Source organism: Miscanthus floridulus, chromosome 3, assembly GCF_019320115.1.
Source record: "Miscanthus floridulus cultivar M001 chromosome 3, ASM1932011v1, whole genome shotgun sequence".
NCBI lineage: Eukaryota > Viridiplantae > Streptophyta > Magnoliopsida > Poales > Poaceae > Miscanthus > Miscanthus floridulus.
Window position 1 is genome coordinate 25,587,626 of NC_089582.1, and position 24,340 is coordinate 25,611,965.

Here is a 24,340-nt window from a genome sequence, read left to right on the forward strand (position 1 = left end):
TTCCAGGCATGTCCTAGCCCGAACAGTGTTGTAGGCGTCGATATTTGTCTTACAGTGTTGTGGGCGCCGTCATTTGCCCTTGGGCGCGGATCCTGATGGAAGCATACGACAACCACTACGGTCCAGGATGAAACTCGCATCTTCTATAGTAACAGACTTGCGGTCACTACGCCGCCTGCTCCCCGTAGGGTCGCGGATCAGCACTCTGGTCCGTCGCGCCGACCACCGGAGCGGGATGGGACGTGACCACCTGCTGACAAAGCCAGAACATGGCATCATCAGCGGACAGACGCCCAGCGCGGCTCTATCAGGATCAGCGGACATGCACCCAGCAAGGAGCTATCTCTAGCACCGTCTGCCGTGTCAGCGGGGCTCGCTCAGAGGAAAAGAAAGACCCGGCATCTCGATCGGACCTCTTTTGCCTCTGGTTTTTCTTCTTTCTCCCATCTGTAATTCCTGCTTCCCCTTGGTCTATAAAAGGGAATGCGGGACACCCCGCTAAGGGGAGGGATTGATTGAACACACCATGCATCACATCACATATAGCTGAGCAGCAACCAAGCTCTCAGCAATCATTCGACCTTTTCATCAGAGACTTGGGATCTTCCCTCTCTCGCCCATTTGTAACCCCTACTATGGACTTTTCAGTGCAAATAACACGAGCAGCAGCCACGAACTGAACGTAGGGACATTTGGCCGAACCAGTATAAACCTTACGTCTTTTTAGCACACCATTCAGGCCAGACGCGTAATAACACAAATTTACTCGTTGGTGTTTACTCGAAACAACGACCATGTATATTTGTGACACGTGTCTATACTCATGTATCCAACTAGTAGGAGATATATAGTTTTTCTTTTAATTATTCTTCATAAATTTAACGAACAGTTTTATCTGTTGGATGCATACATGTGTTGCATGCACGGTGGGTGTCCACGATTGCTCATGGGCATCGCCACCAGATTTATTTTCCTCGGAATCAGCCAAACGTTGTTTTGCAGTGATTCTCTTCTATTTCTTTTGCATCCCTTAGATGCTACTTCTTTTTTTTTACGTAGTTCTGACTTTTCTAGATACATACACCACCACAAACTTGATTTTAGGAGGCAAAAACCATTTTATTTACGGAGACGGTCACAAAGTGTGCTTGTCTCCCAAAATGCACAATTATTTTTGAAAGTAGACAAACCATTTTTAGAGGCATCCAATAAAACTACTGTCTTTATAAATCAATTAACAGAGGAGGACCTCTTGGTCATTTTCAGAGATGGATCTCTTAATCGGAGGTCAGCCCAATAGCCCATTTCGACTCCTCACATATTAATGAATGGAGGAAATCCTAACCCAGTTGTAAAAAAAAAGAAGGAAATCCTAACCCAACAATCCCCATCCTTCTTGTCACTCCCTCTCTTGTACGCCGCCCTCTCCCTTCTCCCCCAAAGATGTGTTGTCTGCCTTTGAAAACTTATTTTGACTGTCTAAAAAAGTGTTCAGTAGTAGTGATAGATTTTTTTATATATCTAGACATATCTAGATATACAGTAAAAAGTATGAAGGTAGAAAAGCCGAATAACTTACAATGTAGAATAGAGTAGAAATTATTATATTTTTTAGTATCGTCTTTTCTAGTACAACAAGTTAAAAATAGATTGCATTTAAGGCCCCCTTTGTCCAAAAAATCCATTTTAAGCATGTTTTTATTTATATGATTTTTTAAGAAAAAGTATTTTTGTTCTTATGAATTGGAATCTAGCTTATCTAAACAGTTTTATTAAATGATCCTGATTGACCAAACATTTCTCGAAAAAAATCTAGATCCAAAAGGTTTATAGTGCAACTTATCAGGAGGCCTCCGAAGAGTCTCTGTAGTTTTGGCCCCAAATCCCCGTGACAAGAGAGAAGAAAACCGCACCTTTTCGTCTTGTGATGAGAAAATACCGCTAATAAAATAGACCCCAAAAAATAGGAAAGAGAGATATTTCTTGCATGCAGTCGGAAGAACCAGTGGCTCTGCGCATTCTACCTTCCGCACACTCCATTCCAACCAGCAAGCAAACAAACAAACAACACAAAACAGCAACGAAGATCACACGAGCTCCGCTCACTCGACGACGCACTCGCCAGTCGCCTCCGATCCAGCGATCACACTAGTCGACTCGAGCGAGCGCGCGACCGATCAATGGCGGCCAAGGTGGCTTCGCCGCTCGCGTTCCGCCGCGACGTGCGTGGCCCGCTCGGCCGGCCTCCTCCGGGCGGCTGCCGGAGCGTGACCGGGACCGGGCTGCCGGGGGTGCTGTACTGGAGCAGCGGCGCCGGCGGCAACAGCAGACTGCTCGTGGCGCGGGCGCGCGGGCGGAACAGGTTCGGCGGCGGCGCAGGCGGGCGGGGCGCGACCAAGGATGAGGCGGCGGAGGAGGACGAGGAGGAGGTCGCCGACGTGGTGATCGTCGACGCCGGGGACGAGGAGGAGTTCGTCTCCGACGAGCTGTCCGGTTACAGAGGCCTGGTTCTTGATCTCTCCTACAGGTGAGATGACAATCAGATGTAGTAGGAGTAGCGGAATCTGGGACCACGTATCAGAGACATGCGGATCCCATATACTTTAGTTTCAGCACACAAAGAAACTTTAAAAGGCCTAAAAATCATTTAAAATTTTCACTTATCATAGGAAGAGAATCAGATCAAAATTGTGGAATGTTTTGCACTTGTATCAAGTAGCAACATGCATGGTTTAACATTACTTGCAGAGTTACAGTTCTTAAACTGTTGATCTGTTTCATACTACCTTGAGCCTTTGAGGGCCTCCTTCTTGTTCCAGTGTCACTAGTAGCAATACTGATGTAAAGTGCAGCCTTTTTTATTTGCTTTTCGAGTATGATCAATCACAGAATTTCTGCACGAAATTTCAATTTCCACAAGGCACTTTTGTTATCAGATTTTGATGCACTCGCTGGAATTTGATCCTCAAGTGTGCTGAACTGAAACTGTCCTCTGCATACAGGCCTGTCAATGTCGTGTGCTGGAAGCGTGCCATCTGCCTGGAATTCATTGGGAAGGTTAGCATACCTGATACCAACACAAAGGCTCCATCTTTCTTCCGAGTTCATCAGCTGTGACCACCTATGCTGATGAAACTCTACAGTTGCTCGCGTTTTTCAACACGTGATGTGATGATCATTTTAGCTATGCAGGCCGATGTGTTGGAGTACTATGATCAGACGGTCTCTTCGCCTAGCGGATCCTTCTACATTCCTGCAGTTTTAAGGGTACTTTTGTGACATATATATTGGATTCTCTCTATTCAGTTATTACAGTATTGAAGTGGCATCATCTTCTCACTGTGCTGTTCCTCCTCTGGTGTTCAGGTTCCACAGTTGCTGCAGGTAGTAAAGAGAAGAAGAGTCAAGCAGAGCCTTAGCCGTAAAAACATTCTTTACAGGGATGATTTCACCTGTCAGTAAGTACTACATTACTCACTGCTCAAGTTTTAACTTCAGTTCCCCTTGAATGTGTAAGGTTGTGTTCGTTTCTCTCAGCATATTTGAGGCTTTCACAGTTTCCTTTTCATTTCCTGAAACAAAATCTTCTTATTTCTGCTCAATCTTTTTATGGGGAGACTAGGTTTGTATCGAGTGCCAAGAAAGTTCTCATTTTTCATCACCTGCAGATACTGTTCTTCTGGGGACAACTTGACAATTGACCATGTTATTCCGATTTCACGTGGTGGTAAATGGGAATGGGAGAATTTGGTATGCAGATCTAGTGCTTCTATTCTATCTAGTCATTTTATATACTGGGTTTTCCGAGTTTGCTAATCTTTGATGAACTTGCAGGTGACTGCCTGTGCAAGATGTAACTCCAGGAAGGGTCAGAAGACACTGGAGCAGGCAAACATGAAGCTGCGCAAGATCCCCAGGGTGAGTTATGTGGCATTTTCTAACTGAATCATGATTGCTGCAACAAGGTTAGGTTGTTTATGATCGGCAGCGATGGTTATTGCTGAATTGCACTGCAGGCGCCCAAGGAGTACGACATTATGGCTGTGCCCTTGACAAAATCTGCATTCAGAACGCTCAAGAGGAACCATGGGCTTCCTGAAGTGTGGCTGCAGTACCTTTCCAGACCATCTCCTTAACCAAAAGCCTCCTGATCTTACGGGCCAGCAATCTCAGTGTATATATATATATATATTAATAGTATACTATGCTGCGCACAGGCAAAGCTCTGTACATGAAAATAGTATCAAGAAATAAGAATTGCTGTAAGCTGGTGCAGAAACCAGCCTAACTCAAATCTAATTTATCTAAAACAGTGACCAAAGTACGTGATGCATTTATTCGTATGTGCACATTCACATGGAAATTTGCGAAGCATTTAGCTCAGCACACCCCATATAAAGAGACTTTACAAGCTGGTCACATAAATACAGACATTCTCAACATAGTACTTTGGATCATAACAGAAAGTAGATGGCTGCAGAGAGTTTGAAAGCAAGTCACTCGCGGTTCACATATAAACAATGCACTGAGGAAAGAAAGTCTGTAAATGTTTGATTGAATTCCCATGTTCATTTCAGGTTCTTAAACCAGCCAACATTAAATAAGCACTACACTTGTCCAGAATCTTGAGAGGGAGGAACTAGAATTTAGAGAGAAAAAAGGGGCAAATAAATGAAAATACACCCTCAAACCCATGATCCATCCATCATTGGAAAACCCAGTTAATCATCCTTCTATTCCTAAATACCTGACACGCCAGAACACAGACCATACCTATCACCAAACACAAGCAACTAGCTAATCCTCTAGCTCCTATGAACTATAGGAAACAGGGACAAGAAACAAGCTTAATGGGATCTCAGAATTTCCTCAAACAACCCACAGCCTTAGGTTCCACCCCAATACCACTGTCAATGGCTGAGCTAACGAAAAAAAATTAACAGCCATTTGGACCTGCCAACTTCTCAGTTGGTGATTTCAGGTTCTGTGGGGCGACATCATTTCCTTTCTCACCATTTTTCTCTCCTGCTTTGTCTAATGAAAGCTCTTTGTTCAAGACATCAGCCTCAACCTCAGTGAGTTCCGTTGATCCAGTCTCTCCTTTGAGACTTTTCTCCGTGTCAGTGGCGTTAGGCAGCTTCACATCGATGACCTGAAGTAGCACTCACTAGTGTCAGCTAGAACAATTATACTCGAGTTATAATTGATCAATCCATTTTAAAAACGAACTAATCAGTAATATGTATTGAAAATTACTATTTTTCATATTACAAGAAAGCAAGATAACTTGTATGCTCGTATACGTACTCTTAGTAGCACATATGCAATTGAATAGTTTGTCAATAATGCATATGAGCTTGTGCAGTTACATGAAATTTATAGTAACATTCTCTCAGAGTGCAATTTCAGAAAAAAAAACTACAATCAAAGCAGGACAATATACTCCGTACCTTTTTCAGTGACTGCTGCTGCTTTGCTTTCCTCTCTTGCATCAACTTCTCACGATTATCGTAAAAGCCAAAGTCATCCAGTATGGATGTCTTGCAGACATGATCCTTGAAAATCTTGAGCACTTGAAGGCCTTGCTCAAGCTTCACCTGTGACCAACAGAAAACATACATAGAACTCAATATGCCATTCAATCAAATAGTTAAACATGTAAATGTAAATAAGAAGCATCAATCATGTCATTGCAGTGTAGTGCTAATAGTCCAATATGTAAGAAGCATCAACATGTAAATAGCCGTTGTCCTACAATGGTTCTATGATGATCTTATGGCACTGTGCTCCGCTGTATGATAAGCCACAGATTGGGGGTATGAAAACAAAACAATTGGTCACCTCATGTGTATCTCTGCTGTTTGTGACTGGCTTGTTTTCATTGTTCTCGAGAATGATGTGCTTCAGCAAGCTGTTTGGAACATCCTTCACAATGTGCCACTTGACAGGGAAACAACCAGTCCACTTGTCCTGTTGCCAATGCTCTACTATTTTGTCAAAATCAACACGACCAACCATCTCAGCAAGGCCAACAAACTGGCCACTTGCATTCACCTTCAAAAAGAGAATATATTACCAGCATAAGGCCATAAGCATGGTGAATGATTTCAAATTGAGCATCAATAATAACCATAATGAACAAACACAAAACTTACAGAGAATAGAAGGAAAACAGGAGTTTCGCTTGATTTCTCTTTAGCCTCTTGGTAGGCAGCATCAAGTTTCTTATTGCCATTGGGAGTGCTAGCCCACACATTGTACTTAACACTCTTGTGAACATCATCTTCACTGTATGATTTAATAATGAAGAATTTAGCGTCTGAGTATGTTTCCGCAAAGTCAGCCTGATTATACTGATCCTTCATGGCAGGATGTGAACCATTAGCAGACAAAGTGTCCTGCTCTTTTGCTGGTACTTCAGTAGTAGCTCCAAGCCCCAGCTGGTTTTTGTACATACCACTTCTTGGTCCTCTTTTCAGCTCATTGAAACCATCTAGGCTTCCATTGCCATAAACATAATACCCATTATTACCTCTTCCTCTGGTTCTGTACTTTCCATCATACAGTGAATTCCACCCACCATATAACCCAGAACTATACATGTGTGATCCATACCACAGGCCAGCTCCATAGCTCCCATCATACCCATATATTCCATTAGCTGAGTAAACTGATGGGGAAGTTGGTGTTTGCAGACCCTTCATCAAGAAAAAAAATATCATGGCTAGAAAGGCGTAAAGTCCAATACAGTAAATCCTCACACGGTTGCTTGGGGTGGGGAGCCACAACAACAGAACCTAAATGTGACTCCATGCAATGCCAGCCCCGCAGTGATAACTAAACCCTCAATACACTTATTTAGGTATGAAGGGCGAGAATTTTCCACCCCAAAAAAATAAACAGGTCCTAGACCAAGCAACAGTAAAGCTCATGAGTAAGATCTAACAAGAAATATACCAACAAACATTTGAACCAAACTAAAAGTCAAGCATATGACACAACAAGAACTCTATCCTGGATGGACTTAACTACAATTGAGTAAACATGAAGAGCAGAAAGGCTTACCATGAGATGAGGATACTGCCTTGTGTTTGGATTCCTCGACTGCCCCTTGGTTTTAGCATTGGAAGCAGTCGAATTGCGATTGCTGGTGAACTTTTGCTGCTTGTCGGAGAACATCTCACTGCTGTAATATGGATAGTGTGACCAACTAGTCTGGTTCTGATAGCTACCGGAGTGCGCACCAGATCGGCTATATGAACCATTGGAACCTGGTGTATTCCGGTCTGCCTTCAGGGTCAGACCTTTCACCTCATCAACACTAACAGTGGAGACATCTGCTTGCGGCGCCGGAGCCAATTTCTCGCTTTTACCATTGGACGACAGCTTGGTAGTGGAATTCTGTTGCTTGGTGTACGTCGACGGGTACTGGTAATCGTAATTCTGAGACCCATAAATCTGACCATCATGCCCCAAGGTTGAAACACCATATGGAGCGTAGCCATAGTACATGTCAGCATAGGCACCCTGAACCATACATGAATAAAGAATTATTATTAGTCAATAAAAAACACACACTCAAAACACATGAAAATCGGGAAGACCATTTAGTACAAATATATTTTTATGCCCAAATAATGAGGATGAGAACAATTATTCGATTGAATACAACCTCAAAGTTACAAACAAACGGAAATAAGGAGAACATATATCAAACAGAGAAGAATCACTCACAGCAGTTGGTGACTGTGCTCCATCATGGCTCACGTATGTGGAGTACTCCCCCCATCCACCATAAGCTGCAGATTGTAAAAAAACAAGGACTTTGAATAAACCGTAGGTACAAATTGAAGCACCGAACACTCAGAACCGAACGGAACAGACCATTACCTCCATAGGCATAAGCCGGGTAGGCACCATAATACATGCTAGCGTCCTTGTAATCCTGCGCTTGCAGGTTCTCCACCCCGGGCTGCAAGCTCCCTACAGCGGCGGCGGCGGCCACGCCCTTAGCAGGAGCCGCTGCGTCCTTGTAATCCTGCACATGTAGACTCTCCATCGCCGGCTGGAGGCTCTCTACCGCGGCCACCACGGCGGCCTTGGCCGGAGGAGGCGCGTCCTTGTAATCACCCTGCACATGTAGAGTCTCCATCCCTGGCTGCAAGCTCCCTACAGCCGCCATCACGCCCTTGGCCGGAGCCTGAAACGATTTCAACAGCATACATGGCGTCAAACCACCCAGCCCAGGTGCGGATCTAGTAAAGTCGACGTCTTTTCGCGAAAAGCTAGGAGTTTAGTGGACATCGAACAGCCAGATAGCTTGAGGTTGGACTTTGGGAGCTCGGTTTCGCGCCGCAGGCAGGGGAGAGGAGGGGGTGGGGGATACCTGGTGGGCGCTCTTCGCCGGCGAAGTGATCGGCGGCGGTAGCCCACGCAGTCGTCGCAGACAGAGGGGGAGAGAGCGCGAACGGACGGCGGCTGGGCTCTGGGAGGGAGGAGATGAGGCGGACTGGTGGCTGTTAGGGTTACTTCGCAGCATATATTTCCTCCGCCTGGTTGGTTGGAGTTGGGCCTTTAACGGGCCTTCTCCTTTCAAGCTGAAACGCGCCCCTGTACGCATGTGACGGGTTAACGGGCCTTCTGTTGTCATGACTTTTTTAGTTTCTTTTTCCCACCTCTTTTGTTTACTTGTTATTCTTTTTATTTCCTATTTATCCTCTCCATGGCACTAAGGATGAAAACGGAACGGAAATATCCCGAACCGAACCGCATCGTTTTCTATATTTAATCCGACCGAATCCGCATTTTCTTGTCCGACTTTACCGTTTTCGCTTTCGCATTTGAGATGTTTCGTATTTCGAATGTAAAAGTAGAAAACGGTTTACACATTTTCCGACCGTTTTCTACTTTTCTACTTTTAATTTGAAATATTCCGAATTCAAAATTCGGTTTAAACCGAATTTGGCCAACTACACAGGTCATACAGCCCAATTACAGGCTGCTCACCACGCAGCTGTGTTCTTTCTACCGGTGGCTAGCTGCCCTCTCTTATAGACGGCGCCCAGCCTCATCTCTCTTATTATGTATTTGGTTGTGCACTTGTTTAATGCTATGCACTTGAACTAGATCATGCACTTGCTAGTTGTAAACTTGTTATGTATTTGGTCGTGCACTTGTTTAATGCTATGCACTGTGGGTCGGTATTTCGTATTGAATTTTCGCATACCGACCGTGTTCGACATAATTCCGCTCGAATTGGTTCGTTTTCGAAATTCTAGATATTCCGTAAGTTCGTGTTCGTTTTCGTGTCCGGCTTGTCCGCTTTCGCTTTCGCTTTCGTATTTCAAATGTAAAAGTAGAAAACGGTTGAGGAGTTTTTCGACCGAGTTCGACCGTTTTCATCCTTACATGGCACACCATCAATGGCCACTGAAATGTTTGGTTTCGAATAAGTGAAACAATAGTAATATTTATTAATCCATTGCAAATAAACAAGTGAAATATATTTATATTTCATTATTAAGGATGAGCATATTTTTTCAATTTGAAACATTTTTTTTACTCAAACAAAGAACAATTTTGTGAACAAATTCTCCGCACGCCGGTGATCACTCTTCGGGTTTGGGAGGGAGCTTTTTGCGGGTGTTTGGCGGCCTTAGAAAGAGGCTTTGGGATGGTAGGTTGGTCCGGTGAAGGAGACGAGCACTTAGGATGCCCTTAGAAAGGAGGTGAGTAAGCTATCGGGGGATGGCCGAAGGAGGGCGGTAGGTGGATGGAGCGCATACCCACCGGAGAAAAATTGAGGTAAGAGGGAAAAGCATAAATACTGGTATATGTACATGGTTGGATTAGGATTTGAATAGTTACCGAAAAAATCAAGCATCTAAGAAAATAACAGCTCCCTTTCGAGTATTCAAACATCAACAATAAAATTTAATTTGCTTTCCTCGATGGGTGCTTAACATGTCGAGTACCGGCAGTGTCCTTCCTTCAAAACTGTACGTTCAGTCAACCTTGATGGGCACCTCTCTTGTTTTTTTGCTAGTAGCTGGCCAAGCGTTGACTACTCAAACAATGACCGTTCGTTTGTCTGAATTCTAGAGGAATCTGGATGGTTTGGAGGAATGCTGGATGAATTTGTGAGAGAAAAACACTGTTCCAGATGAAAAAATAAGCGGATCAAGCCGGGTTTAAGGGCACGTGAACGGGGCTATTATTTTCTGGAAGCGTCCATTTTGCCCATTTGTGGAGGGCAAAAAAACGAACACAACAAATGTGACTTCCATCATTCAAAAACAAATGTGATTTCCATGCATCACCGGCACCTCGGAAAAGAATATCTTTCTTGGCAAAAAATTATATTCCGCTCTATTTTCTCTCAAATTCATAAGGTACTCAACTCAGTTCATTGAGACAATACACCCTACAATATATAATTTTCACATGAGACAAAAGGTAGTTTTTTTTAAGACCAGCCTGGAATATAGCCGGAGTGAAATGGTTAATCCAATGTCAGTAGTACAACTTCACCAAACTTCTGTCATGAAAATGAAACCTTCATCAATGAATTTGGTTGCCGTCCACATGTTTGTGCTGCAGTACAATGCCATCAATTTGAATGATGGTGGGTGGTATACATTTTCTTCATCATGTGGAAGATGTGCAAGCAAAGCTGGAGGTTCAAGTGGGCGGCATCCAAGTGAAATAAAAGAACCTCCAAAACAATTTTTTTTGTATAATATTTTCAATAACTTACAATTTCTAAAGTAATAAATTTAAAAACCTACAACTATTTAGTCACTTTATCAATAACTTACAATTTCCAACCGCAACACGGCGGCCCAGTCCGGTCGAGAGGAGTCACCGAGCCATAGTTGGCCATGCAGCCCGAGCCCGTCGGCTCGGCCCGGCCCAGGCATGGCCCGCACGGAGGCTAGCGGGCCTGGGCTGGCCCGACCCGGAACAGCAGGCCATGCCTGGGCCTGACCCTAGGCACGTGGGCCGGCACAGCACAGCCTTCTACAGAGTAGCCGGCCCGGTGACGGCTTGGCCTGCCAGCGCCCCCCCCCGCCACCCCACGCCGCGCGGCCCGCCCCTCGCCCCCGCATATAAGTGGCTCCCCACCCCCCGTCGCCCGTCGCCTCGTCTCCTCAGTCCTCACCTCTCCACTCTCCCTCCTCGCCCGCTCCACAGTCAGCAGTCGCCTCGCCTCCTCGTCCACTCCGCTCTCCGCTCCAAACCCTAACCCTAATCCCTAGTTCCCCACTCACTTGTCGCGGCGCAGCCGAGCCCCGCTCGCCCAGTCGCCTTGGCCTCGCCGACGGCCGGCTCCGCGGTCCGCTCCCAACCCTAACCCTAATCCCCACTCGCTCGCCGGCCCGTCGTGGCGCAATCTCTGCTCCCTTTCTCGCCCGCATCGGCCGCATCCACGATCTGGTGAATCTGAGCTCTCTCTCGTGATCTACTGATCTCGTCCGTCGTCCCTGACTCCGGTGACCTCGATCTGCCTCTCCTCCCTTCTCCCTCTCTCCTCCCTTCCCCCCTCTCTTCTCTCGCTCTCGGTGAACTATGTGAGTTCGTGACCGTGTTCCCGTCCGTCCCTCCTCCACCGTTCGCCATTGTTTCTAATCGGTCTCTCTCCTCTGGGTGGCCCTCGTCATCTCCGGCACTGGGCTCTGGTTGCGCAGGTACTCCGCTAACCCTAACCCTAACCCTAGATCTGTCTTCTCCACTTCTTGTGTCTCTTCCACTGACTCTGGATCTATACCTCTATGGCTCTATCTCTCTGACTCTGTTTTTCTCCTCTGTGCAGGTCAGTTACCGATGCCTCGTCGTCCTCTTCCTGTGGCATAGACCGAGCACGGCGGTCGCACGCACCGTTGAGGAACGGTGCTGGAGATAAGCCATCTGCGGTCAAGGTCGCCATGGCGGATGATGATGATGTCGTCTATCCACTCACTGGCAACGATGACCTGATCGTGGCAGGGCTACTCCTAGAGGACGACGACGACATCCGTGACGACACTGCTGCGTTGTTGAGTATCGATGTCGGTAGCGGCTCTGCTCCGATCGATCTAGACGGTGGCGACGGTGGTGGAAGGGCGGAGCCGGCACCGTCGGCGATGGCGATAGGGACACCGGTCGGCTCTAATAGCACAGATGGTACCTCATGCCTTGGTAAGCGTAAATCTGGTGTCTGGGTTGATTTTGATGAGATCTATGAGACTGTGAATGGTCTTAGGCTGATTGAGGTTAAACATTCTGGTGAAAAACATTGCTGAAAGAATTGCTGCTGTGGTTGAGGAGTATTGTCTGATTGACAAGATTTTCTCTGTCACTCTAGACAATGCTTCTTCTAATGCTAGGGCTATGAACACTTTGACACCTCTATTTGCTTGTTACTTGGGTCCTGATCCTTCACCTGATCCTTTGGATCCTAGTAACCGTAAGTACAGTCTTGTACGTCAACGTTGTGCTTGTCTCTTCAGAGTCTTGTTTCAGTTTGGTAGGATAATTGAGGAACGGCGGCGGCGCTTGTCACCAGAGACTGTGGAGATGCTGACCTGCTTAAAGGACTAGGAGTTAGGAGAAAAAAGGGAACAACATGTTGTTGACAACCAAGAACTTGAAGACTCATTCCAGAACTTGTACATTGATGAAGATGGACCTGCTGGTGGTGCTCCTGGTACTTAGTGAGGTACTGAGGTTGAGACTTGCCTCCTGAGTGTGTGTGTGATCTGTGACTGTGAAAGGGTGTGTGTGACTCAGTGACTGTGAAAGACTTATCTATCATTTGAACAATGGTTAATTAAGAGCTGGCTGCACTCTTTTTTTCTTTCTAGGGTTTCTCACAAGGGTGAGTTTTACCTAGAAAGATTTTTAATGAGGCAACATTACACTAAACAGCTCATTTTGGTTATTTTTGTTGTCTGTCGGCTTTGGACTTTGATTCTGTGAATTAGTGAATGTATGAAACTGTGATCTGTGAATGTATCGGACATTTCGACTTTGATTCTGTGAATGTATGAAAATGTGACTGTATCGGACAAGTTTTGGACTTTGATTTTGTGAATGTAAGAAACTGTGATGATGTATTGATGTGAACTGTGAATGTATGAAGTATAAAACTATGAGCTGTTATTTGTTTGTGAATGCAAAGGGTAACAGACCAAGGACTGGCACGGCCCATGATTCTGGCCGTGCTTTGCGGCCCAGCTTGACCCGGCACGGAAATCGGCCCATAGGGCCGTGCCTGGGCCGAAGGCTAGGCCCGTGGGCCTATGAGGCACGGCGTGTCGTGCTGACCCGTTGGCTATCGGGCCGTGCTGGTACGGGCCCGTGTCGTGCCGTGTCGGGCCAGCCCGTTGGCCATATATACACCGAGCTCATTGCAATTGGGCGGCCAGAGAGTGAGAAGGCCAGCAGAGCAGCCAACTGGGCGGCATGGGTTCGGCTGGGCATCATGCCGATGGTACGGATAGCCTAGCAGGGGAGATGTGGAGGTGCATGTGGAGTTTACACAAATTGCTAAGACACCCAACCTTGCTACCTACGAGGCTCTTAGCATTGAAAACCAACGGAAATTTTCCACCCTGACCTGTCCGTTTTCTTTTTACATTTGATCCATCCTTTTCTGTATTTCCAAAAATATCTAGAAATGGGACAGGTCACGGGACGGAAGTTCGCGGAATCAAAACGGAAGGGATGGGTGTCTTTTCAGGGTAAACTCAGGCAGAGGCTAGGCCCCACTCAGCCCATCAAAGTTTGTCCAAAACCCTGTTCGCTTGTCTTATAATCCGTATTTTTAGTTTGTTTTTTTTCAACCGAAACAGTATTTTTGTCTCACGACAAATCAACTGGAACAACGTTTTAGTTTTTTTTTAGCGAAGCGAACGGGACCTAAGTGTCTGGACCTATTAGTCATGTGAACTACGATCTGGACATGAACTCTGAACTCGTCTTCTAGACATGGTGAAAGTGTGAACCGTACTTAGTTATTTTGAACTATGAGTGTGAAATGTGCTTAGTTATTTTGAACTATGAGTGTGAACTGTGAACTTCAATTTGTCATTTGTCATTTGCGTCTAAATATCTGAATTCATACTTTACCTATTTTTTATTGCAAAATGTTTAACATCTGAACTTTTGAGTTTTTGTGTGTGATTATGGTTTGTGAATATAAAGGCGTACAGTATTCCGACCTAAGTACCTTCGTTCCTGACCGTTTCCGTTGAATTTCCACCTATATTGGCTCGTTTATGTACGCCCACGTATCCTGATTCCGTTTCCGAATCCGATTCCATTTTCGCCAAAAAAATACAGAAATAGAAATGGTAGAGGGGTTTTCCATCTGTTTTCGTTCATTTTTATCTATAAAAGCTGTGAAGAAGCCTCAACTGTCATGATTGAATAAAACTGAACATCAGTGAAAGATGGAACTAAACATACTATATAAAATATGCATCACTTTTTATCCTCATGGTAGGTCTGCGCCGTTAAAAATGGCAGTTCACTCATGTTCAGTGTTAGTCACCTATATATGTTATGCAGCTGGCCGCTGGGTAAAAGAGAGGCATTGGTCCTTTGACCTCTGGTTGCTAGATATATGGGTCAGTCTGGCTCTTTTGCTCGGCACCGTGTTACCTTTTGCCAAGCAAGATGCAGAGTACGATTGATAGTCGAGTCAGGGTACCTGCAGGCATGCCTTGACTTGGTAGCTCAACCAAGCAAGCGCGAGGCCAGAAGAGCTAGGCGAAACAACCACCACGCCATATATCTAGGTGGGTCGACCGATCTTTTCAATCAATCTTATATATAGTCAAGGCCACAAATATTCATACAACAATGACAGTGAAATTCACGGATTGGGAAGCCTCAGCAAATGGGAATTGAACTTGCACGGCAGCTGTCGTGAGCAGTGTACTTAATTAGGCAAGAAAGAGATAATGCTTTTTTTTTGTACCGGTGAGAAACGCTGCAGCTATATATGACCATCCTGGGTCCGTGAATAATGCTGTAGGTGGTTCTCTTAATTAACATCTCCGTGCATGGAGTGTAGCCATAGTTTTATCAATCCAACCTGCGGCTCTTTTCATAGGCATATCCTTATTTATCCTAATAGAAAGATACTTTATACATTAAATATAAACCTATACTTTAATTATCTCTTGGAGATAATATATCATCATATAGATCTAACTAAATAGGTGGGCCGTTTTCATTTTTGGAGTACTGTAGCAATGATTGGCACACATAAAAGAAGTGTGCATATGCATGTATAGATGGCTAGATGGGTTGGGCCAAATGGGCTAGCATGAAGCTTGTAATTTTAGTCTAGTCCTAAACATCTCATTAGACTAGGCCAGATAGGTTGGGCCAAATGGACGGTGCCTTGGATGATAAACATATGCTAGCTATGACGGGTGGCACAACACGATAAAAGGCTTTGTCTTACGTGATGTTTGCATTGGTTCAGCCGAAGGGAAGGCAGCATAAATGGAAACCATTAACTCATGTACCTGCTACCAAGCAATCAGTTACGTCTTCTGTTTGGATCATGCCTTGACTTTTTTCGTGAGTCCCTAGCCGCGACGGAGTGGATTGCGCCGGGAGAGGAGGGGCAGCGGGTTTGTATGGGTCTGGATGCGTTCACGACGTTATCTATTACGGAGTGGGCCAACCAAACATAAAAGAACGTGATCGTTTAGCGCTGTGAACCGATACTGGGTCGCAAAGGCTGAACCAAACAACACCTTAGGGCATGTACAACCCACAGACAGATGTTCGTCTCTAAGCACCTCGAATCTATCATACAGACAGGTATAAAGACAGATCATACAACCCACAGACAGGGAGTCAGTCTCTAAACTGTTTAATGCTTTACATGTAGTTAGGATCAACTATAAATAAATTTTTGTATACCATTATGTGGCTATTTGATAGAAAATGTATTAAGGATAAATAAAAGCAACATGATTACAATATTTTTAAAAACCATCAATATAATAATTATATTTCATATAGATGCAACGTCTTTTATCTAATTTCCTTTGTTTCCATAGCGTTGTCATATGTGCTCGATTAGATCCTTCTTGAGTTTCCTATGTGTTGGCCGAGCTTAGACAGTGGAAGACAAATCCTTCTTGAGTTTTCAGAATACAAATACATGTATCACAGAGTAGTATAGCAGCATTGTTTCTCTGCACAGAAAGACACCACCATCAGTCCATCACAACTCATGCCTGAATCAGAAGACAGATACGGGGTTCACACATGTAAGATAGCTTGGTTGCCGCGCCCGGGACCGAGACGGCGTGGTCAGAGAGCATGCCGGAGCGGGGAACACGGTGCCGTCGCCGCCAATGCCCAGTGCAGGGATCCTCCGATCCTCCGTGCGGCAGCAGCTGGAGATCGTATTTAGATGTCAATAATCACCTCAGAAAAGTCAAGGTTGACTGCATTAGCTCTGTTGCCCATCATCTTCACAACTTTGGCATACTGTATATTATCTGTAACTATTTTGGTGAGTTCTGGAAAGTGCCAGCCAACTCTCATAGCGTAAGTGTTAAGCTCCTTGTCAAGATCATCCAATAATCCAATGGCTTGAATGATCATGGTATCAACCTGTGTAACAGAAACAATAAAAAAATCACTTAACAGATCGAAATTGTTTCTTTGATTTGATAAAAAAAGAACTAGAAGAATCTTCAATAGTCAAAACTTGCAAGATGTTACATATTATGAATGTTGCAAAAGTAAGATAACATAGAAACACCAACAGGTAATCATAGGATAAATATGCATGAGTACAATATGGAAAATGGTAATTACATGCCAAGCACAAATGATGACGACACAATAAAAGCCAGACACAGAGCATAGAACAACATGGTAGATAAAATTGGCAGTAGCACCCATATAAGACTCACCTTCTCAGGACTGAACTTCAGCTTATACCTAGACAAGCTGTGGGACAATCCCAGGACCAAGGTCTTGTGCACCCAACCCAGTTATAAGCTCGGTGAGCTGATTTCTCAGCCCTCTCATCAGCTCCATCACAGCACTATTGTGAAGGCAGTCAATTTTCTGCAACACAATAGAAATGTAATGAGGGATGGCCATTCAAAAAAAAGTAACAAATTGAGAAATACTACTGACCAGCTTTTCTGAGAAATAAATTGACGCCATTTGTTCAAAACTGACAAACGCAGAATGTCATAACGTGACAGATCCTACGTCGGGAGCATGAAATGGAAAAATAAAAAACCGTTTGTGCTCCGAACTTCTGAAGGTTAGGAGAATCACAAACCTTTCTTGCTGAGTCCGACGTCGTGAACTCCTTCCATAGATCCTGCCAACAAGAACACAAAGGCGTAGCACATTAGCACTGATAACTCAAAAGAAAAGCACGGAGCAGACCAAATTTAACGAACCCAATCAAAACCAGACTCTAGAAATTGCAGCGGCGGTGACTCACCTCGACCTTGTCGAGCTTCCCCTCGTCAGGCACCTTGAACAGGGCGAACCCAGCGGGGGTTTCGAAGAGCACCAACATCTCCGCCCACAACCAGTCCCCCGACTAACTCAGCTGAAACAACAGGTACCCACTCCCCTAACCTGCGTCGAACGAACGCCCATGGGACCAAATTAGACAGAGGAATACGTGCGCCAACCGAATCGGGCTGTTGAGAAGGCAGAAACCCTCGAACCTGGGGGAGATTCGGCGGTGGACGGCGCAGCGCGAGGCGACGAGGGGTTTCGCCTGCGGCGGCCGCGAGACGAGAAGGGATGGGGGAAAGGAAGCCGCCGGGCGGGAGGCAGCAGCTGGAGGTCGTCCGCATCCGCGCGGACATCTCGAGCACCGTCGCTGAAGAATATTTTGGCGCGACGGCTCCCTCCCGCCCGCGCGAGCGCCCCGGATCTGCGCTCCGTCGAGTCGGGAAGACGGCATCGTACAACGCTGCTCGGGTCGTCTTCTCAGCATCGGAGCACGGGCCGGCTCCGTCGCCTCGCGAGGCGACGCTGGCTCCGTCTCCAGGCTTCGACAGGGGGATTTTTGTAAAAACGGCGACGAAGGGACGGGGTCAAGAGACCCGTTGTACGTGCCCTTAGATCTAGCTGTGTCCTTTGTGTTGACACAAATCAAATTTTTGTTGTGAATTTTAATGATGAACATATGCTGTGACGGGTTGCACAACACAATAAAGGCTTTGTCATGCCATTCTGTGCTTGGATTATTGTGGGGTAAGCCAATTGGATGGCATGGCAATAACCCATCAACCTTACCGCGTCATGCCTCGTTGGGTCGTGCTTTAGATAGAGAAAGTTATACTATAATGCGCACGGTTGTACTCCCTCCATATGTAGCATCCGGTTTTAAGAATAAAACCAGATACACACCATATATGAGCTCAGGAAGTCAAATATCACATATAGCTACAAATAAGGGTAATATCAAAAGACAATGCTCAATATATAACATACTTAGTATAAAGAATATAACCTTAAACAGCAAACAGCGGAAAGATAACTCCGATCTTCGGGTGGAGACTCCAATTCCACAGGGACAACTGACTGGTTGATCATAAGCCTAATTCCTCCAAACTCTAGCAATCTGGTACCCATCCAGGATTTTTATCCAAACAATTAAAAAATAAAGCAAGCGTAAGTACAAGTCGTACTCACCAAATATAACATGGGGTTCATGAGGCTCAAAAGGCTGACACTGGTTTAACTGCGATTAGCTTTTTATGAGTCATGATTTTAGCAATTGAGTAGCAACAAGTTTATCACAAGTCCATATAAACACACGATCAGGTAAACATGAATAATGAATAGCATAAACAGTAATCATTAGTGATCATCTTCATCATCAATATCATCAGTGTTCATCATATATTCTATAAGGGTCCAATGTCACTCATGACCGTGAGCACAGCTGATATACCAGTTTTACACTCTGCAGAGGTTGTACACTTTCACTATGAGTCATGATTTACCCTTTCGCCCGAGGTGATCAGCCTCTTGACCCACTACCTAGGAAGGTCGACAGGGTTCACTATAAAGCCTTTCAAAGGTTCGTCTAACAAATTAGGGCCGCTAATGTTTCCCCATCAATAAGCATGAACCCCCCTCCAAGGAGTGACTAACAAAATACCAAGAAACCAAAGTGCACCCTGTTGGTAGGCCGAGATCATACCTGTCGGAGCCCCTCTTGTGCCATAAAGGTAACCACTAACAAGCTAGAAAAGGTTCTCATACTGAGCTAAAGCCAGAGCCATGTAGCCCTTACAGCTGTACTGTAAGTCCTGGATGTTCGCTTATAGATAAGTCCTTAGGGAGAGGAATCTAGAGCACCATAAAATAGCCCAATGCTCTAGCCCCCTTGTTCCATGTTGCTAAAAAACATCTTTTAATGTTTATTGCATATACCATTAGTCAAGTTATAAGATCATGGCTTCAATTGAGCACTAGCATCATACTACCCAATGCAATAACCCAAATGTATCAAGGTACGAGGTAATAAAGTACTAGGAAATCCTTAGTGGTAGTCAAGGTAAACACATGCAGTATGAATTAAATGATTAAAGGTGTATAGTTAGGACAACAAGGATGATCCCATGCTATACTTGCCTTAAAACACCGATCCTTCGGTAAGCTTTAATCTTCAACGTCCTTCTTCTTCTTCTTGATCACCATGTATATCTCACCGACTGGACGTAATCGTAGTACACCACACAAACATCCATACACATACATGCATAACATAGAATTACATCTACATTAGAACAATACATCAATCATAAAAAAATAAGTAAAAGAGTTTGAAACACGATTCTACGCATCGCTACGAACACACAGTCGCGAGAGGCACGCTAATCAGAGCTATGGTTTGAAAGAAACGACTACCGAAAGATCTACTCATAAGAGAAAATATAAAACTATAAGCTTCATGTGTTTTAACTATATAAAAGCATATATAAATTGAATTAAGTCAAATTTAGATTTGAATTATAAAACTAAAGTAAAACAAATCATATTTTATTTATAAAATCCAGTTGCATAATTATTATTCAAATTAGAGTTTAAACCATGAAATTCCAGAAAATAGTGACATGATAAACATTGTTACTAACGTGTAGATCTCGTTGTAATGAATCTAGCGCAACTTGAACAGGTCAAATTGGAGCTAAAACGTAGGAGATATGAATTAAACAAGATTTTCTTTAATAAAATAATAGAATCTAGCCTCGAATTTTAAAAGTTGAAAACATATCTCACAGTAGTATGAACGTATAGATTATGGAATTACGGACCTAACGTAAATTGAACGGGTCAAATCGGAGTTAAAACAGAGAAGTTATGATCTAATGAAGATAGTGGCAATTTTGTAAATATTTTGAAATCAATTTCGTATTAAAAATAATTAAAAACCAAATTAAAATAGTCCAGGGACCGGGTGCCATTTTTGGAAAAACACAAGGGTCAAAACATAAAAACTAGGGGCATATTTTTAATTACTTTTGAACTACCCAGGACGGAGGGTTGATTACGCGAAACAGTAGGGGCTCTTTAGCAAAGTTATAGGCGAAAGTGTATTTTGAATCGGGATGAGGACTGCGGCCAGAATTTTAAAGAAACCTAAGCGCTCTTATGCAAAAACGCCATGACGAAGGGGTATCGGCCGATCTCGGCCGCTAGATCTGAGATGAACGGCGGAGATTAAATAGGAGGGAGTGAGTGAGGCGGTGGCCGGCCGGAACAGGGAGAGAAGACGGTGGCGCCATGGCCGACGTTGATAAGCTCGTCGACGCGCACGGGAAAACGGCTACGGGCCATGCTATGACATGGGGAAGACACCGGGAGAGAGAGCGGAGCACGACGGACTCACCTAGGAGGTTATCGTCGATGGTGAGGCACGAAAGAGCACGGGTCACGGCAGAGCAGATGGCGACGACGACGCTAGGGTTCGGTAGGGAGGCGACAGAGTGCGGGGGCTCGGTATTTAAGAAGGCAGTGGCGTAGGGCGCACGACAACGACGCGGGGCGGGGGTAACACGAACTCCTAGTGGCGGCGGTGGAGTCCGAGCGGGTCACGAGCTGGTGGAGGGGGATGGAGCTAACAGGGTGGTCCCACCTATCGGCGTCGGCGAGTGAGGGGCCTGGCGGCTAGTCACCGCGCGAGAGAGGGCGGAGCGGGTGGTGCGCTCGCTGGGCCGGCCCAAGAGCGAAGGCCGGGATGGAGGGAAGAAGGCGAGCGGGCCGCGCGGGAGAAAGTGGAAGCAAGCCATGGGGTGTTGAAGAGCTGGGCCAGCGGGAGAGTAAGGGAGACAACGGGGAGAAGCAGGCCGACTGCTGGGACGAAAGAGAGAGGAGTGCTTTTCCAATTTTCAATCCAAATTTCAAATGTGACCCAAATCAAATTCAAATATAGTTTCAAATATACTTTTCATTTCCAATAAAAATGAGCAAATTTTAGTAAGCTTCCATAAATAAATTTTACAACCCTTTTTAAACTCTTTTGTTTTCCAATTCTCTTTTTCAAAGCCATTTTTAATTTATTTCCAAAAGAAATTCAAACCACTTAAAAACATTTTGAATTTTAATCAAAACCACTCAACCAAATATATCAAATGCACCGGCATGTATGCACATCTATGTTGCTACTCCTTATGATGAATTTTAATATAATGAAAAATATTCTTTTTCCCATATTTCATGTGCACAAAAATTCATAAATTAATCATTTTAAACCTATTTTCAAAATTGAAATTTTTAGGGCGTTACACCATCTAAAAAAGGACACAATTCTCATCTTTTGAGGAGTCAGGTGATTTGAAAATTAACCAAAGTTATATAAATAAGTATTGATATTTATGATACAAAATAAATATCATTAAATTAATTATAATTTTTTTTAGTAAACCTAATCAGAGACATAAATGTCAATACTATTTACTATAAACTTGACCAAAGATATGCTAATTTGACTTTCACAAATCCCGTAGTTGCATCTTTTTATGAACGGATGGGGTAACAGACGACCTGAGGGATCACATGCTTATCTACACGAAAGCATAGGGGGGATTAGCTAGATGCCCATAACAGACTAACTGGTACAGGCTTGTGCATATACGTGATGAACTTCATATGTATGCCAAGTTGCCAACAAAGAGAGGAGGCATATATAAATGTGGGTACATAACACATATATATAAAGAGGTAAAGTGTCATCGGTCGTCACACTATTTCCTGTGTGCTAAGTTTATCTAGTCAGCAAAATGAGACGCGTGACAAAAAAAAAGCTAGGCATATGTTTGGGAGCAGGAGGCATCAGGGGAAGTATCGTTCATTGCTCCAAGAGCACCCACACATGCTCGCTGAAGATTGAACGGCGTGGTCTTTCCAAGCTTTACGCACCAGGCGGTCCGGCAGTGTAGGGGCTGCTTGGTTTCTCGAAGAACTTTTGCCCCACCTTGATGAGTCAGGATACGAAGATAGCAACTTGTTTGGTAGGAGAGCGAGCTTACATTGAAGCATGTGACAAATAGCAAGGATTTCAGGCTTTTTACTGTGAGCGAGGCAAGGCAAGCTAGTCTGAAACCAAGCAGGCCGTGTTGCTACAGTGATCACGAGAGCGCTTGTGACCGAGTCCTGGTAGGGGAAGACCAGGATCTAGTCTGAAGCCTGAACTGACATGAATGAGACAATGAGTCAATGAAACAAATTATCTGCGTTTCAAGGGAAGATACAGTTCTCCGTATTAGTGCATCGTTTTAGTCACTGCTAAAAATGATTTTAAAGAGGCAACATTTTTTTATTTACAGACTGTAAAAAAGTGTCTAAATAACTAACAATTAGAGATGGTTGCAGTGTTTACAGACACAATCAATAAACGACCGTCTTCTAAAAAATTAACAGAGGCAATCATCTCTGCTTTGTTTGTCCAGAGCCATGAAGGAACCATACTTGTCTCTAATGAATTAACATCTAAGACTTGTCTATCAAGTAACCATCTGTCTATTCTAGGAAACATATCAGGGACGGGTACACTTTCAGAGACGCTCTCTTTGGAGCCCGTCTATTCTAGAAAACACAGAGAGACTGGTGCACTTTTAGAGACATGTATGATTTGGTACAGCCTCTTATTTGTTGTCTACTTCACAGATGGCTATTTATCAGTGACGGGTGAAGTTTTCCATGTCTCTCATTGCTGACCGTGTCAAGGACGTGTTGTCACACTGGCGTAGATCCTTATATCAACGTCATGTTTAGTTAATACGAGTCTCTAACTGGACACTTGCCCTGTGGCTTGCTACTCACTATAGCTAGCTAGCTAGAGCACCACCCCACCGAGCCACAGTCGTCATCCCTTCTCCCTTCCACTCAACTGCCAGCCTACTGCACGCATCTAAGGCGCTCAAGTTCGACCATATCTCCGCTTGACGATCCTAGGTACAGAGCATGCTCTGCCCATCGCATGCATGTTAAGCAAAGCACACATATATACCTGGAGGATACTAGCCAGCGAGCCATCTTTCTCTAAAAGTTCAGGTGTTCAATATGTGCACGTGGATGCTTACTAATAATTAGCAAAAAGTTTAGGATGGTTGCTCCATGGTTCATCAATTCTAATCTCTATCTCTATCTCTACCCCTATAAAACACTAGTTCAGATTATTCTACATGCACCCAGCAATTAGCTACTCCACAGAGATGTTTTTTACTCCATTCACACTAACAAATGCACCCAGAAGTGCAACAGTCTTGAAATGTACGCACTAGATCATGTCTTAGCTATTCTCTCTCCTTACTCAACCAAATCCGACGGCCAACGTTCAATGGATCTGCTAACTTTTCTTGAAAATTACCCACTTGCCACTAGTTATGAAGGCGACGATTCGTCATCTTCTCTACCCCTTCGCGACATGTTTGAAGTGCATCATTGATATTCACATGGCTTATGGATTTTCAAATACTTCTATTGATCAATGCCTTATCAACTGTCAGCACAAGTATTTGCTTCAATGTCATAGATACAAATTTGTTTTTAGGATCTGATGGCTATATCACACGTGCATATTTATATCAATTAAGTTTGTTCTTAATATAACCTGTAGCGTTAGCACATGCAATATACTAGTTGGGTGTACAATAGCCTAGAATTATTTAGATTACATGTTTTAGAGCCCAGAGTTACTCTTCATGTTCCCCATTAGCTCACCCAATGCTTGCTTTATTTCAATTTAATAATACAATATATCCTGATGCGGCCAACCACACAAACAATCTATTTAGCCTTGTCATTTGGATCACGTTAGGCAAGATACATCTAATTGGTT

At 44.3% G+C, this 24,340-nt stretch overlaps 3 protein-coding genes across 4 annotated transcripts; 1 reads left to right on the plus strand and 2 right to left on the minus strand.

Annotated features, from left to right (window-relative positions):
- Nucleotides 1-1,998: 1,998 nt before the first annotated feature.
- On the plus strand, nt 1,999-4,321 carry LOC136541484 (uncharacterized). Its single transcript, XM_066533394.1, has 7 exons — nt 1,999-2,527; nt 3,003-3,057; nt 3,193-3,267; nt 3,367-3,458; nt 3,669-3,750; nt 3,835-3,918; nt 4,017-4,321. The coding sequence occupies exons 1-7, from the start codon at nt 2,181-2,183 to the stop codon at nt 4,134-4,136; spliced, it is 855 nt and encodes a 284-aa protein (XP_066389491.1). The 5' UTR covers nt 1,999-2,180; the 3' UTR covers nt 4,137-4,321.
- A 138-nt stretch (nt 4,322-4,459) lies between these two features.
- LOC136541483 (YTH domain-containing protein ECT1-like) lies at nt 4,460-8,517 on the minus strand. Its single transcript, XM_066533393.1, has 8 exons — nt 8,387-8,517; nt 7,891-8,200; nt 7,735-7,799; nt 7,066-7,527; nt 6,156-6,698; nt 5,842-6,054; nt 5,451-5,597; nt 4,460-5,152 (listed from the first exon to the last, which is right to left on the minus strand). Exons 2-8 carry the CDS (start codon nt 8,180-8,182, stop codon nt 4,937-4,939), a joined length of 1,938 nt encoding a protein of 645 aa, XP_066389490.1. The 5' UTR covers nt 8,183-8,200; nt 8,387-8,517; the 3' UTR covers nt 4,460-4,936.
- A 7,367-nt stretch (nt 8,518-15,884) lies between these two features.
- Nucleotides 15,885-18,104, minus strand: LOC136545265 (putative nucleolar protein 5-3). 2 transcript variants are annotated; one of them, XR_010780968.1, is made up of 6 exons: nt 17,709-18,104; nt 17,477-17,616; nt 17,309-17,350; nt 16,929-17,085; nt 16,273-16,623; nt 15,885-16,199 (listed from the first exon to the last, which is right to left on the minus strand). XR_010780968.1 is itself a non-coding variant. In XM_066537306.1 (5 exons), the coding sequence occupies exons 2-4, from the start codon at nt 17,552-17,554 to the stop codon at nt 16,957-16,959; spliced, it is 249 nt and encodes an 82-aa protein (XP_066393403.1). In that variant the 5' UTR covers nt 17,555-17,616; nt 17,709-18,104; the 3' UTR covers nt 15,885-16,623; nt 16,929-16,956. The 2 variants fall into 2 exon arrangements, 1 of the variants encoding a protein (XP_066393403.1); XM_066537306.1 differs by having other exon boundaries at nt 15,885-16,623.
- Nucleotides 18,105-24,340: the final 6,236 nt, after the last annotated feature.

What these genes read in the sequence shown, in the direction of transcription:
- LOC136541484 (XM_066533394.1), top strand. Translation starts at nt 2,181, where the DNA reads ATGGCGGCCAAGGTGGCTTCGCCGCTCGCGTTCCGCCGCGACGTGCGT. An exon ending in GTTCTTGATCTCTCCTACAG is followed by an intron (nt 2,528 to 3,002) that starts GTGAGATGACAA and finishes CTCTGCATACAG; the next exon opens with GCCTGTCAATGTCGTGTGCT. An exon ending in ACATTCCTGCAGTTTTAAGG is followed by an intron (nt 3,268 to 3,366) that starts GTACTTTTGTGA and finishes TCTGGTGTTCAG; the next exon opens with GTTCCACAGTTGCTGCAGGT.
- LOC136541483 (XM_066533393.1), bottom strand. Translation starts at nt 8,182, where the DNA reads ATGGCGGCTGTAGGGAGCTTGCAGCCAGGGATGGAGACTCTACATGTG. An exon ending in CTGTTTTCCTTCTATTCTCT is followed by an intron (nt 6,055 to 6,155) that starts GTAAGTTTTGTG and finishes CTCTTTTTGAAG; the next exon opens with GTGAATGCAAGTGGCCAGTT. An exon ending in AGCAGCAGTCACTGAAAAAG is followed by an intron (nt 5,153 to 5,450) that starts GTACGGAGTATA and finishes GTGCTACTTCAG; the next exon opens with GTCATCGATGTGAAGCTGCC.
- LOC136545265 (XM_066537306.1), bottom strand. Translation starts at nt 17,554, where the DNA reads ATGTTGGTGCTCTTCGAAACCCCCGCTGGGTTCGCCCTGTTCAAGGTG. An exon ending in GGAAGCTCGACAAGGTCGAG is followed by an intron (nt 17,351 to 17,476) that starts GTGAGTCACCGC and finishes TCTTGTTGGCAG; the next exon opens with GATCTATGGAAGGAGTTCAC. An exon ending in CGTCGGACTCAGCAAGAAAG is followed by an intron (nt 17,086 to 17,308) that starts GTTTGTGATTCT and finishes ATTGTGTTGCAG; the next exon opens with AAAATTGACTGCCTTCACAA.